The sequence below is a fragment of the Vulpes lagopus genome, chromosome 20 (genome assembly GCF_018345385.1).
Source record: "Vulpes lagopus strain Blue_001 chromosome 20, ASM1834538v1, whole genome shotgun sequence".
In the NCBI taxonomy this organism is placed as follows: Eukaryota; Metazoa; Chordata; class Mammalia; order Carnivora; family Canidae; genus Vulpes; species Vulpes lagopus.
The window spans coordinates 15317729-15333940 of record NC_054843.1 but is presented as its reverse complement, the minus strand read 5'-3'; the positions used below and the strand labels follow the sequence as shown (position 1 = coordinate 15333940).

Below are 16212 nucleotides of genomic sequence, written 5' to 3'. Positions count from 1 at the left end.
TGGGTCAGAAGCCAAGAAGTACCAATATTGGAAAAGTTATAAACAAGGTCTTATTATAAAACCACTTTTTTAAGGAAAAGTGTGTAACTTTCACAGAGGAATAACACAATCCTTTGGGATTACTATGTCAGAGAGAGACACCGAAAGAGAATATTTTAAGAAAGGGGTTAAGAAGAGGTAGTAGAATTTTGCTATCTGTTCTTCACTGACTGATTCCTTGAGTCTCAAGGCTATAAGATAATAAACACTAGGGAGAAAATCCAAGAGACAGACAAAACTGGGTAGGATACTGCATCTACAAATTCAACTCAAGAGATCTGTAACTCACGCATAATACTTCACTCTCAACTACAATATTCTGATCACATTCATTCTATTTCAATAATAACCATTTTACCCAGTTGATGGTAAACAGTGATTTTATTTAACATGACTTGGTTTTTGCCAATTAAACATTTGCAACAGAGATGATTAGCTGATCTTTCAAGTAACTTGCTATTATATATGCTAATATTTCCTGTGTAATGGAAGACTGCAATAAAATTATTCCAAATCCCAAACTTCCATACTTTTATAAGTTGGGCACAATTTTTAAGGGTAACAGCACTGTGGGCAAATGGCAGGTTTTCACCTACTCCACTTTAGCCCATTATACTGAATTTTCCTTAGTACTAAAATTATTAACTTGTACTTCTAAAGGCTGGAAAAAATAAACTCCCCCAAATCTTTAATTTAGTGTAACTTTGGCCAGTAAGAATAGCAAAATTTGCTTACAAAATTGAAAGCCTCCTACAACATTTTAAAATTTTTGTTTTTTCCATCAATCTTAAGTTTCAGAAATATTCATTTGTTTCTTCCCTCTCGATAAAGGGGTAACTACCACTTTGCTTCATGAATGAAATAATCTAATTCCTGTTTCTCTCAGGATTCCTGTACCCTCTGGAGATGCACTCAAACTGAGTAGTAAATTCACTGACAAGTCTGCAATTCAAATTTCACTAATACATGGAAATTCTTCCACAGCAAAAGGTCAATGCGGTGAATTTAATTTTCTGAATTTCATAACCCTTGATTAATGGAGACACCTTAAAGTTCAGTTTACACTCTTTTATATAGGATTTCAGAGCATGCTTCAAATAGCTTATGATAAGCTATATTAATAGCTTAGCCTCATTTTATCATTAAAATAATCTACAAATATCAGAATACTAATTAATTTTGTTGTCATAACTAATAAATAAGTCTTAAAATATCTGTAGATATAAATCAACCCTCTCAATTAATTTGCCTCACTTAGACTCTTCTAGAACATAGATCAACAAACTGAATGGGCTTTTTAGTATAATATAGGTACAGTGCTTTCACAAATTCCAATTCTGTAATTTAGGGTTGTTCCATATTTATTTTTAAATATACAAAAAGATTAAACTATTAATATAAATATTTTCTCTCAAATATGTAATATTCTTATGTAAAAGAAAAGGTTTCCAAACATTTACAAAGCAATCTAAAGATAAGTAAACCCGATTTTAGGATCATTACATTAACCAAAATAATTTTTCAGAGAAGGTCCTATTTAAAAGTAAGGGTCACTGGCCTCCTCCTATCAACACTTTTAGATGGATCCAGATCCACAGTCTTTGCTTGATTTACTTCAGGGATCACTTCCAATGAAAAAAAAAAATTCAGAAAAAGGTCTCACGACAGAGTGGACAAGTGGATTTGTTGCTAGACGTAAACCATTTGTACTGAAAAAGAAAAGGTTTCAAATGTTAAAAGAACTTTTTAAAGCTGTCATTTTACATTTACATATACATCCAAGGTAAGCTGACCAATGATAAAATGGAAAAGGGGAACACCAAAATTTTAGCTTCCTCCATCTCCAAAAATCAACATAACTCAGTAATACTTCCAAAGGCCACAGTATGACTCTTTCTCCCTCGGTTCACACACCCAACCATTAAGATGTGTAAGTAAGCTCTCCCTAAGAAGCAACTACTGTACACAAGGCGGCTTTCTTTTTAGTATGATGTTTAAAAAGAGTAAAGAGCTCTAATGCCAGATGGCCCTGGTTCCATTTTTTTCAGTCTCCCTTACAGTCTAGATCTTATAGGAATATCTACTTTTTGAGTGAGAGCTCTCATAGAAACATTCATTTATTAAAGTGCTTTGATGCTACCAGTTTTAATTCTAATATGCCTCTCGTTAACTACAATTAAGAGTATAACATCGTTTCCTTTTCTAAAATTAGATGTCACACGCATAAATACACATAAAATATAAATAAGTTCATTTTTCTTTGGACTTACCAAGCAAGCTGAATGAAACTTTTTCTTGCAAGTTCTACAGGCTTTTTTGGGAAGAGAATAGTTGAAACCATGAATGACTGAGAAACAGATCATGCAATCTTCAACACCCTCAAAACGTTTGTCTACGTTATTTTTCCATAATGCTAGGCCTTCCATAATACTTCCATTCTGTTAAAAAAAAAAAAATAGAGTATATATACTCTGAAGACCACCAAAGTGATTTTTATTCAATTTCATAAATTTGAAAATTGAATTTTAATTTAGAAAGAGAATAAAAAAAAGAAAGAAGAGAATCTACTTAGCTACATTCATATCTCCTAAGTTTTCTGAATATTGGCTTTTAAAATGATTTCTCAAGTTTTAGAAACCAGATATAAGTTTTTCTCCATTAAAGACAGACTTGAAAGAGAGGTTCTGCACCAATACATCAAGTTTTATAGTCTCAATGTGCAAACAACTATACTTTGTTTAAAAGTCAAACATCTTTGAGATTCTTGGGATTTCTCTAATCACAGAAGGAGAGTTGAAACATTAGGCTAAAAGTAGCTCCGAAGACATTCATCAATCCGGTATCTTACAAAAAGATTCCCACTCAAACAATTTCTTTAATGCCATGTATTGTTCTATGTCACCTACAATGTCAGTGGAGTAAAGTCAATTCCTCTCAAACACCAGAAAAAAAATTACAGAGCCTTAAAAAGGAAAACAGCTTGGCAGGTTCAGGTCACTTAGGCATATAGTTGTGTTGACCCAAGGAAATACAGTATCTCTCAACCTCAAGCAGAAGTGATAAGTTTTACTGTCCTTTCAAAGAGGAGGTCAGTGGTACTACCTGGAAAGTCAAATGTGCACGCGGAAATTTACCTGATGGGTGAGGTAAGTGCTTAACTGCAGCATCCAGTTTCGCCACTGCTGCACAGCCACACCTACTCTTTTCCCACTCTCCACAGTTATTGAACCCAGGGGGTAATTGGAAGGCAGCTGTATTATAAGTTCAATAACTATGTCCTCAATAGTGTAAGTAGCCATCACTTCTCGAGTGGTAGCTCGAGCTTTAACCTGCAACATAGGAAAGGTAATACGTTTTTTGCAAATTTCTTTTCTTTCTTTCATTCAAAAAACATCTTCCTAGGTTGACTATTAGCAGTCAGTCTTCATTCAAAGACAAAACAGGTAAACATGTTGGTTTACTGCACAAGAGATATTTAATAAATAGGTTTATATACCTGACATATTTTATAGCTTTTTCAGTTTAAAAAAGAAATCCTGCTCATAAAATGTTTTATGATATTAAGCTTGTCATATAGCAGCTTTGAATAGACCCGTGACAGAATGAGTTCTTAATTACTGCTTTTCTTTCACACCAAGGGTATCAAATATCATTTATATTTAGAAGTCTCCCAACTCTTTCTCTGCCACAGAATTCCCTTGAGCTTTAAAGCTAACCATCAACTGTTAGACTATTTCCACCTAACAGCATTGCAAACAATATAAAACACTAATTATCATGCTTGACCAATGTATTCTTCTGATGTCCTATTGCCAAGCTAAAAACCATAGCATCATCTTAAACTTTTCCTTCTACCTCTTCCCAGGTATTAACTAGTTACAAGTTTGGATAAAGTATCACAAAATTTTGAACATTCCTCTCCTTTTATGGAAAATTCCCACTGATACTGCCTCACCCAAGCCCTCTTCGTTATTCATAACATCTATACCAGTGGGTCTCCCCTCATTATGCATTTGAATCCAAAGTCCATGCCAACAGCCTATTCTATATATTGCAGTCAGAACTATTCCACTAATTGTAACACTAACAGTGACACTTGCTTCAAAGGAAAATTTTCAGTGGTTGAATAGGACCAAATGCTTTAGACTATCATTTGAGGACTTTCCCAATATGACCCTAATTCATCATGGTAATGGCTGGTTCTCTACTTATCTTCAGGAATCCTGCTCTGTATCAATGCTGGCTTATTCATCATTTGTTAGGCAATTGCAGAAATTACATTCCCATTTCCAAGCTTTCTCCCTTTGCCATACTGTTTTCTCTATATTCAAGGCCTTTCACCACACTGTCCCTAAACGACAATCCTGCCCACTTAATCTTCCTCTATAAAGTTGCACCTAATCTCCTCAGCCAGATGAACCTTTCCCACTCTGATTGCAGAGCCCTCTTCCTCTTAATGTGACATTTTCAAGTTTCCAATTCAAAAAACAGTATCAGTATCACTCTTTTTTCCCTTTATTAGATTATGTGTTATTACACAATAGGAATCTGAACCCACTAAATCCTTCATTTCTCAAGTGACTGACACACAGTACCTAGAATCTATAGGTATTTCAATATATATTTTGAATGAACTAATTAATGTTCAAAAACTCTGATGGGGAGAAAATGAAATTTTAACACTGTTTCACTCTATATATTAATATTGAGATTTGATACCTGAGAATCAGAAAATAGACAATTTCTGTAAATTCTGAACCAATGGTTAATATTGTAATGATACTACAAATGATAGACATAACCAATATTCGAACAACTTTTTTGGAAAAAATTCAAGATAAATACTAACCGTCATGCCATTAAATAGCTGTGTACTTGTCTGCACAGAAGAAATTTCTTGAAAAGAAAGAACACTGCTGACATACTTGCTTGTAAATCTGTCTACAATATTGAAAACACGCTTCTCACTACTATTCCACCACAGCCTAACCATGGCAGGCAAGTCTTTTAATGTCATATGATAGACTGAACAAGCCAAGTGTGGGATATGGTAGGGAAGAGTTGCTGTTTCTGAGGAAAAAAACAAATTCTTAGTTAGTAACATTTATTTTTTACATAGAGTAACAGACTAGAAAATAATTTTTAATTTCCTAACACTACAGCTAAAGCCCATAAAACAAACTTACTGAAGAAGCCAGAAATCCAGAGTATTAACTTTCTCTTATATTACAAATGAACCAACAGAACGGCAAAAAGAATAAAGATCTCAATTGACACTGAAAAATCTGCCTAGAAATAGCATTCTATATTTCACATGACAGACGACAAAAAAAAAGGGGGGGGGGCATACGTATTTTAAAAAGGAAGACCCTAACCCCATATGCCCAGTGAGTGGGGGAAAAAAGTTAAATAAAAAGGAGGAAAAAATTTAGGGACTCCTGGTTGGTTTGGTCAGTGGAGCACACAACCCTTGATCTCCGGGTCGTGAGTTTGAACCCCACATTGAGTGTAAAAATTATAAATAAACTTTTTTTAAAAAGGAAAAATTTAGGGGATCCCTGGGTGGCGCAGCGGTTTAGCGCCTGCCTTTGGCCCAGGGCGCGATCCTGGAGACCCGGGATCAAATCCCACGTCGGGCTCCCAGTGCATGGAGCCTGTTTCTCCCTCTGCCTGTGTCTCTGCCTCTCTCTCTCTATCATAAATAAATAAACAAACAAACAAATAAATACCTTTTAAAAAAAGGAAAAATTTAAAGACTGTCTTTATAATAATTTATGAAAAGTTTAGTCCCTGTACTTTCCCCAGAGCTCACTGATGTGTTATATAAAATTCCTAGAATATCCAGAATATCCACCTTAATACTCACAAGACACAGTACCTTCCTCATATCTCCAAGACATTTAAAAAATTCCAATTCTAAGGAAACCATTTAAAACAGTGGAGTACAACTAGATGCATGCATGTCTATCCCCTCAGTTAAAATTTGAGTTCCTCAGGTAAAGGAAAGAAATCCTACTCATCTTTGTTTCCCCAACTGAAGACTACTTATTTACAGGCCTGCAAAACATTATCACTAAACAAATATTTGCTTACAGAATAAAAGAGACAGTCTCAATGAACAAAGCTTCACAAATGTATAGATTTCTTACCCTTACCCAAAAGATCTAGTTGTATGTTCTATTTAGATAAACATGGAAAATTGTGTACTTCAACCTTCTCATAGCCAGGAAACACATTTGGGGTTATTCTCCAAACTCTCAAGAGTAAAGTATAATAAATACAACCTAATCTGGACCTAGTCTTCAAGAAAGAACACAAACATACATCTTACTGACCTCTAATACTCAACTGGAGCTCTTCTGTAAAGAATGTTTTAGGGTCCTTATTTGAAAGCTCAATAGCTGTCTCTGCATAGGTTGGATTTTCTGGCATAAGCCTGAACAGGTGGTAGAGCAATTTATTCAAACTTTTTGTTTTTCGAAGGTACATTGAATACAGTGCCCGAAGCTGGTGGAGAGTGAAGAAGTTTGTTAGTGAACCCAATTAAACCAAGAGAGTCAGTGAAAAGAACAAATCAAAGTAGAATAGACTGTACAACAAGAACACAATGAAAAAGGCATTAATTTGAACACTTAGAATTACAAGGAGGAGTCCTACAAAATATATGCCACATTCTTACTTTCCAAAGGTGCCATCTGATGGCTCTGCTCCCTTTCTTCATAAACAAGCAAAAGTTTTCACTACCCTTTCATTATTAGCCATATGCTTCTAACACCTTTCTCAAAGCATCTCCGTTATAAGTTCATCTTTACTTTCTCTATGAAAATCTACTCCCTACTTCCCACAGATGATTCACTCCCTTTCCTTCCAAGCCTTCCACATACACCTTTCACACCACAGTCCTTAACCTTTAAAAGTCCTGCTTAAAACACATTCTCTTTTTTTGGCTGACCTCACACTGTATCAAACACTCCAGCATCCCTTTAGAGAGCACAAACTAGTAGTCCAAACGGTCTTGTTGTAATTTCTCTCAAAAATAGGATGTGTGGGGGCACCTGGGTGGCTCAGTCAGTTAAGTGTCTGACTATGTTTTGGCTCATGTCATGATCTCATGAGTTGTGGGATCAAGCCCTGTGTCAGGCTCCCACTCAATGGGGAGTCCACTTGAAGATTCTCTGCCTTTGCCCCTCCCCGTATTTGTACATGGGTGCTCACTCTCTCTCTCAAAATTAATAATTCAATCACTAAAAAATACATGGAGGACAGCCCGGGTGGCTCAGCGGTTTAGCGCCGCCTTCAGCCCAGGATGTGATCCTGGAGACCTGGGATTAAGTACCATGTCAGGCTCCCTGCATGGAGCCTGCTTCTCCCTCTGCCTGTGCCTCTGCCTCTCTCTCTCTCCCTCTCTCTCTCTGTGTGTCTCATGAATAAATAAATAAAATCTTTAATAAATAAATAAATAAATAAATAAATAAATAAATAAATAAATAAATACAAGGATTTCTGGTTCCTTTTTAAATAGGAAAATCTTGTAAATAAGTCAGAGAAAGACAAATACTGTATGATTTCACTCATATGTGGAATTTAAGAAACAAAAGAGCAAAGAGGAAAAAAAGGGAAAGAGAGGGAGGCAAACTAAGAAACAGACGCTTAACTACACAGAACTGATGGTCACCAGAGGGGAGGTGGATGGGGAATAGGTGAAACAGGTGATGGGGATTAAGGAGTGCACTTGTGATGAGAACTCTATGATGTACAGAATTGTACAATCACTATATTGTACACCAGAAACTAATATTACACTGTGGGTTAGCTATGCTGGGATTAAAATAAAAATTTTAAACAGGACAATCTGCCACCACCAGGTACACTACAGGCATCTGTGTGTTTCAGAACTCATTCCTCAATAACCCAGTTTTAATTTGTTCAGGTTTACTTTTGCAGCTCTTTGGTATATGTACCTGTTTTAAAAAGATTTTTCCCACTAAAGGATCTATCACCTCTTGGTGCAAGACACCATTTTCTGAACACTATAAATGCTCAAATACAAGTATCAAGCCATAGAATATGAAATTGATTTTTGAAGTATGTTGATCAAAGTACCTATAATGGAGAAACCTGGAGGACACTACCTTTCCCAGTAACCAACTTAGTATCACCAATAAAGGACACAGTGACATTCTGTGCCTCCTTAGGTGACACACTGAGGACACATCGCCACTTTGCAGTAAGTACTCTTGTTGAAAATTAACCAGAAATTGATCATAAGGAAACAATCAGACAAATCCAAATCCTAAGACAGTCTACAAAATAACTAACCTGGTGAATGACAATAAAGAAAAGGTAGGGAAACTGTGGGTTAAAGAAATATGACATATTTGATGCAAACATGATCTTGATCAAATCCTCAATAGCGAAGGAGTAAAACTATAAAGGACATTAAAGGGACAGCCAGTAAAATTTGAATACATATTAGATATTACTGCATTAAAATCAAATTCAAGTCTAATAACTATATTATTATGTAGAAACATGTCCTTGTTCTTAGGAGATATATGTTTAAATACTTCCAGTAAAGCATCATGAATCTGCAACTTACTTTCAAGTAATTCAGCAGGAAAAAAGTAAATATAGAGAAACCATATACGAAGGTACTAACACTGGGGCACCCAGGGGGCTTTGTCAGTTGGGCGTCCCTCTTGGTTTTGGCTCAAGTCATGATCCCAGGGTTATGAGATCAAGCCCTGTGTTGGCCTCTGTGCTCAGCAGGGAGTCTGCATGAGATTCCCTTTCTCTCCCTTTGCCCCTCCCCATCACATACTCTCTCTCCCCAAAATTAAATAAATCTTCAAAGGTATCAACATTAAAAATTTTTGACTCTAGGAAGAGTTATGTGACTTTTCATTGACTTATTCTTTTTTTTTTTTTTTAATTTTTATTTATTTATGATAGTCAGAGAGAGAGAGGCAGAGACATAGGCAGAGGGAGAGGGAGAAGCAGGCTCCGTGCACCGGGAGCCTGATGTGGGATTCGATCCCGGGTCTCCAGGATCGCGCCCTGGGCCAAAGGCAGGCGCCAAACCACTGCGCCACCCAGGGATCCCTCATTGACTTATTCTTCTATCTCCTCTGTAAAAAAACAGTTGGAAGTAGAATTAAAAAAATAATTATACATATCAATGGGTTTTTTTTTTTGATAAAGGTTAGCATCCAAAATATATAAAGAACATATAAAACTCAACACCCAAAAAACAAATAATAGTTAAAAATGAGAAGCTATGAATAGACATTTTTCCAAAGAAGACATCCAGATGGCTAATAGACACATGAAAAGATATTCAGCATCACTCATCAGGGAAATAAATAAATCAAAACTATGATGAGATACCACCTCACACCTATCAGAATGGCTAAAATTAACAATACAACAAACAACAGATGTTGGCAAGGATGTAGAGAAAAGGGGAACTCTCTTGCACTGTTTAGGAATGCAAACTGATGCATTCTGGAAAACAGTATGAAAATTCTTCAAAAAGGTAAAAATAGAACTACCCTGGAATGCCTGTCTGGCTCAGTCAGAACACATGATTCTTGATCTAAGGGCTTGTGAGTTCAAGCCCCAGTAACAAAAAATGTCAGATAATCTTCATAGAAGAACAGAAGAGGTCTGTTGTAGGCGGCACAGATCAACTGAGCTGTAGCACTGAAATAATTAAAGTACTGCTGCGTTAAAAAAAAAAAAAAAAAAACTAGACATATCCTACAATCCAGCACTACTGGTATTTACCCAAAAGATACAAAAATACAGATTCGAAGAGGCATATGCACCCTGATGTTTACAGCAGCACTATCAACAATAGCCAAATTACAGAAAGAGCCCAAATGTCCACTGACTGATGAATGGATAAAAAAGACGTGGTATATATACACAGTGGAATATTACTCAGTCATCAAAAAGAATGAAACCTTGCCATTTGCAATGATGTGGATGGAGCTAGAGAGTATAATATTAACCAAAATAAGTCAGTCAGAGAAAGACAAATACCATTTGATCTCATTCATATGTGGAATTTAAGATAAAAAAAAAGATGAACATAAGAGGGAAATAAAGAGAGGCATTCATAAGAAACTCTTAACTATAAAGAATAAACTTAGGGTTCCTTGGAGGGGAGGTGAGTAGGGGGACTGGTTAAAGGTGATAGGTATTAAGGAGGGCACTTGTGATGAGCACTGGGTGCTATATGTAAGTAGTAAATCATTAAATTCTATTCCTGAAACTAATATTACACTGTATGTTAACTGGAATTTATATAAAAACTTGAAAAAAAATCAATGGACTTTAAAAGTGGAAACAACCTAAATGTCCATCAAAAGATAAATGAATAAATGAAATGTGGTATACTCATCACACAATGGAATATTATTCAGCCATAAAAAATAAAGTACAGATCTATGTATTTAATCCCCGAATCTGAAAATATGCTATGTGAAATAAGCCAACCACAAAAGACCACATATATGAAATGTCTACAAGGGGAAACCAACAGAGTCAGAACACAGAGAATAGTGGCTGCCATGGGCTGGAAGGTTTGAGAGAAAATGGGAATTGACTGCAAATGGGTAAAGGTTTCTTTTTTCAGGTGTTGAAAATTTTCTAAAATTAGATAGTGGTGATATTTATACAATTTTGTGAATATAGTAGAAACACCAAACTATATACCTTAAATAAGTAAATCTGATAGCATGAAAAACATATCAGTAAAGTCATGAAACACACATAGGCTCATGGCTTTGTTCCAGCCCAATCTGATTCACTGGGAGTTGCTTTTGTTTTTAGGAAAAAAGCTTTTGTTTTGTTTTTCTTTTTAAGATTTTATTTATTTACTTATTTGAGAGAGAGACAGAGAGAGAGAGAGAGCACACACAAGCAGTGGGAAGGGATAGAGGGAGAGGGAGAGGGAGAAGCAGAATTCCCACTGAGCAGGGAGCCTGATATAGGGCTTGATCCCAGGACCCCAGGATCATGATCTGAGCCAAAGGCAGATGCTTAACTGACTGAGCAATCCAGGTACCCATGAAAAAAGTTTTTTTAAAAACCCAGAGTAAGGACCAATTGCAATGTTTTTTAAAAAAATTCTGTTTGCTTTAGGATTTATCTAATTAGGCTATTAACTGAGTTATTCTGGTTTAACTGCCACAGTTTGGTTTGAGTTCCAGGCTCAATAAATGCTGCTGTACAATTCTTTGTACCCTTTTCCCAATTCTGGTTTAATGAAAAAAGTGATGCATGGCCATTTTCTAAATTTCTGAATATAAGATGATAAAAACAAAATTCTTACATATGGAAGCCTCACTTGCTGCAATTTTTTAGAGATCAAGAATATTTTAAGAAACAAATGTAAAAGCCCAATTGAGAGTTTCTTGAAATACATCACCAGCAAATAAAAGTAGCTCAAGTCACAAACATAAGTGGCTGGCCTATAGAAAAATAAAACAATTAGAAAATCTAGATCATTGTTGCCCCTGTAATTTGATTTTCCCCTTAGATATACAAATGCAAAGATGTGTATGTTCACATATTTGTACCAAGATATGAATTATAAGCAAGGACATAAATTATAACTTACAAATTCTGAAAAATCACATTGGAAATAAATGCCGTATTTAGTCACACCTTAATATGAGGTAATAAATTAAGTGTTTTTGTACTGACCTGTCAAAAAAGCTACTGTTTATATTTAAAAAGCCATCAGCTTATTAAACTGATTCAAACAACACTTAATTGGAACTTTTTAAGTGGGGATCCGTCTAAATAAAAAGAAAAGAAAGAAAACTTGGAAATTTTTCCAGCTTTTCTTCCTAGACGAGGTTTTTCTTCCTAAATATGAGACAACAGAGACATCTAGTGGCTGCTAGAGTAATTTGGGCAAAATAATTATTTTAGGATATTTTTTACTATTTAGAGGTAATAGTTTGAATTACACAGGTTAACATTTCACAAATCTTTCTCTAAACGCTGATTTTCAAAAAAAGTAAATTCCCAATGATGTATTAACTAAAATCTCCGCAAGGGTCAAAAGTTGAAAAAAAAAAAAAAACAGCAAGATATAATTATTTTGAAATTATTACTGTGGTAGTACAAAATTAAATTATATAAATCTTGTTTGCTTCAATAAAAGGACTTGGTGGCTACATTCAGTTAGAAAAAAATTGATTCCAGTACATACATTCCAGAGATTACTTTTGCAAAAAACTGTGTGTCTGTGTGTGTGTGTGTGTGTGTGCATGCGGGATGATAAGGAAATTAAGGGACAGAAATAAATTTAGCAGAAAGTCTGAAGTTAGCCAGAAAAGACTAGATTAAAACGTGAGGCATTTCCCTTTTTTTTCTACAAGAGGGGAAACAAAGGATTTAAGATGGTAACAGAAACACACAGAGGATAGAACTGTCAAAAGTTATCACATATTTATTTACCTGAGATGAAGCAGCTTTGAAAAAAGTAAGTATTAATTTCCAGGTGAGGAGGTATCCCAGAACAAAGCAGAAGTCTTCACTCAGTGGCTTAATAGTAACTATCTGTCCAACAGGAATACACCCCAAAACATTTTCTAGTAAGTCCTCCTGAGTGCTAAGGAGAGACATCAGTGCTGCCGGTGGTGACCTATGAATCAAGGATTAAACACAATTTTCTTCATAACTTGTCCCTTAAAAAACTGATAGCATGTATAAACTTTAAGCATTTTAGAAAAACCTTTCTCTACTTTCCAAAACCATTTTAAAGTCCCCCATAAAGATTCAGTTTTAACTGCTAATTTTGCATAATGGCGATTACAAAATCTGAAAGACATAAAATGTATAAATATGTACTTTTTCATGTATATTTAATTATAAATTTATTAATATATGTAAACATAAAACAAATTTTGTATTATTATAAATACATAAAATATTCTTTACACCTATATATTTAAAATGCATAGGAAATATACAAAAAAATAGAAGCTCTAGTACTTTAGTTTTTAAAGGAAAAACCATTCTAGAAAACATGTATTTCAACTTTGTTTTATGGATGGAAAAAAAAAAAAACCTCACACACCCATAGAAGTTAAATGATTAATCTCAAGTCCCTCAGCTAGTTAAGGGAATGATGAGGGATACCAAGTCCTACCAGATCCCTATAAAGTAAAAAACAAAACTTTATGTCTTTTCAGGAAAGTAAATTCTATATTCATATTAATTCATTACAATGCAAGTTAATTTTCCTCTTTATTGAGCTACTGCACTGATTAACACCTTCAGATGAACTTAGGAGATTCTCAAAAAGTGAAAAACTTTTGTATATCCTGTCAGATTCTCTCTAACATTGTAGCTCAGTTCTCTCTTTCCACCTCTGCAGTTTCTTTCCCTGTGGCTTCCTTTTCCCAGCCCATACACAGGTATTTGAACTTCTGACCTAGGATTTTTACCTTCAACACAACTATCCCATGTACCAACCCTTCTCTCTTCCATACCAATACTCACTAGATTTTACAAATACCAGCTCAGGTATCTCTACATTTCCACGCTGTACTCCCTGTACTGTCACTGTTTCTAGAATGGTCTCCATCTCTGTGTGCTTCCTTGTGTAATTTATATTTCATACTATAGCCAGAATCAGCTGGTACTTTTCCCATCTTCTGCCAAATAATGCCCCAAATCCCAGAAAATTTAATTTTTAAGACTCTTCATTATCTTAAGTACCCTTCCAGGTTTATTTTTCACAATAACTTCCCTGCCTACTCCCCATATATTCACTTATCCTTTTACTAAACAAATAAGCAATATTCGTAAGTCTGCATTAGATCAGGAACCACTCTGGATGTTACGGATACAGTGGAGAACAAAAGACAAAAACTCCTGACTTTACAGAGCTTCTACTCCAGTGGAGGAAATAGGCAATAAAAAGAATATGTTAAGGGCAACTACTCAACACTTCCATGCACATCCTGAACATTCATGCCTTTGCACATGGTATTCTCTGAAGACCATGCTGAAATGCTACCTAACCTAACAGATCCAGCATAAACGTCTCTTCCTCAAGAAAAAGTCTTCCCTTCCAGTGCATGGCAGCTGTGTCGTTCCCCCGTCCCATCCTTTTCAATAGTACTTGCCACATAATAACTATCTTTTATTATAGGGTAATGTGGTCTAAAGTAGATTATAAGCTCTTGATGAATAAGAACAATTACTAAACACCATATTCTCTCCTCAGCATTTAATTAATACTTTGCACAGCAAAGTGGGTGCTCATTAGATATCTGAACTGATATACTCTTTCCACAGCTACTGTGTAGTCAAAGTAAGTTCTGCTATAGAGTAACAAACTGAAAATATGATTTAGGAACAGTCAAGGAGAGAAACTATCTTTCTGGCTGGACACTAGCTTTCATTTTTGGCTTAAAGATGACTCTAAAAGATCTACTGAATGAATATTATACTAAATTTAGAGCTTTTGTGTTTGTCCACCTTCTGAAGTTATAAGTGAAACAGATTATGAAAATTTAATAAAACAAATTATTAAAAAAAAACTTACAAGGCTGGTTCTTCTTCTTCATCTCCATATGACTTTAGATTATCCTGATCATATTGTGGTAATTCAGGCATCAATCTGCAAGTCAGAATATATTACATTAACTTGTTCATTGTTAAATCATGCTCAAGAGGCAGAATGACTAATACTTACTCTGAATGAGTATATTTTTAAATGTAAATTGTGTACAGAGAACAGTGACCTAAATCATCCAAAATTTGGCATCCTTGTTATTAAAATACATAATCAAGTTTTCTTTTTTTACTTTTACTTTTTTTTTCTTTAATGATCAAGGGTTAAAACTAAATATATATTCTACTTTTTTCAACCACAACACTGATTCAATTAGAAGAATTCTTACTTGTACAGCATATGGTAAACAGCAATTTGCACAGGTCGAGCTCTGTAGAGGAGTAATGGGGCTAATATATTTAACAAAGTCTGGAGATACTCTGGTAAGTTTGTTTTTTGGCCAGCAACCAGTCTTGAAGGGAGTTTTTGACTCAACAGCTGGTCCTTTGGGATATATGTTAATGTTTCACACATGGGCTTCAGCATTGCATTCTGAAAGGATGTTTCAGATGTATCTTTGCTTTCTCCTGATGACAGAAAGGAAAGAAACATGCACATTCTAAAACAAGGTAATAGAGTTTAACTGATTTATAGTCAAATGTCATTTAAGAAAATGAAACAAAAAACTGACAAATATTAGAGCAGTCCTCGCTAGAAACTGTTTAATGTAATCTTACATGATAATCATAACTTCTATTATCTCATCCTTAAAAAAGAGAAGTTTGAGTTATAAATAATCTTTTCAGGTTATCTGAATTACTATTATTTTAATTTGCAATAATCTTTGAGTTCTTTGCCAGTTTTCAATTCTTGCCTGGAAAGCAGAAGCATATATGATGCTTCTGAGATGCCAAGCTTTCTCTCAGGTTCTTTTTTTTCTTTTTTTTTTACATTCTGTACTGTTTGATTTAAACAGCCGAAGTTTTTAATTTGAATTTTTCAGCTAGTCACTTGCAATGAATCTATGATTCCCCTTTCACTTGCCTGTAACAGTCACCAAAAGAGGTAAAAGCAAACTGTGGATGCCTTGGGAAAAAAATTCTTTCCATTCACTGATTAGATTTACAGGGAGATTGCCAATGGTATCTGGAGTTGCAGAGTCGAAAAAAGCACTGAGCTCACAGGCCAAATCACAGCTGACACACGCAAACAGTTGTACAAGTGGAACAGAATACAATGCATGATTCTCACTTGTTGTCTGAAGAAACAAAGATGAAATAGGTAAGCAGACATCTAACCAGAAATACCACAAATCAAGGCAATAAAGAAAATGCTTTCATTTCTCTAAATTTTAAAATAAAAAGCAGTTGAAGTGTAGTCTCAGGAGATATTTACACATTTTAAAAATTAAATACTAAGAATTAGAATCAATCCACTTATTTTGAAATACTCTATTTCTAAAACTCTGAAAGAAAATATCAGTTGCCATTTACCAAGTGAAATATACAAAACCATGTTTATAATCTTCTCAGGAGCCCTACTAATTGGGCATTATTAAGTTATGTTAAAAATAAGGGCACTGAGGATGACTG

General features: G+C 34.9%; 1 protein-coding gene across 1 annotated transcript in view; it reads right to left on the bottom strand.

Moving 5' to 3' along the window:
• Positions 1 to 401: 401 nt before the first annotated feature.
• The window catches only part of LTN1 (listerin E3 ubiquitin protein ligase 1), a 64315-nt gene continuing 48504 nt past the window's right edge, over positions 402 to 16212 (bottom strand). Inside the window, exons 22-30 of the mRNA XM_041735070.1 lie at positions 15665 to 15878; positions 14970 to 15207; positions 14612 to 14686; positions 12514 to 12700; positions 6375 to 6546; positions 4889 to 5109; positions 3174 to 3368; positions 2310 to 2477; positions 402 to 1748 (exon numbers count right to left, since the gene is read on the bottom strand). Coding sequence (XP_041591004.1) covers positions 1686 to 1748; positions 2310 to 2477; positions 3174 to 3368; positions 4889 to 5109; positions 6375 to 6546; positions 12514 to 12700; positions 14612 to 14686; positions 14970 to 15207; positions 15665 to 15878 — 1533 coding nt within the window. The 3' untranslated portion in view covers positions 402 to 1685. The remainder of the gene's footprint in view (positions 1749 to 2309; positions 2478 to 3173; positions 3369 to 4888; positions 5110 to 6374; positions 6547 to 12513; positions 12701 to 14611; positions 14687 to 14969; positions 15208 to 15664; positions 15879 to 16212) is intronic.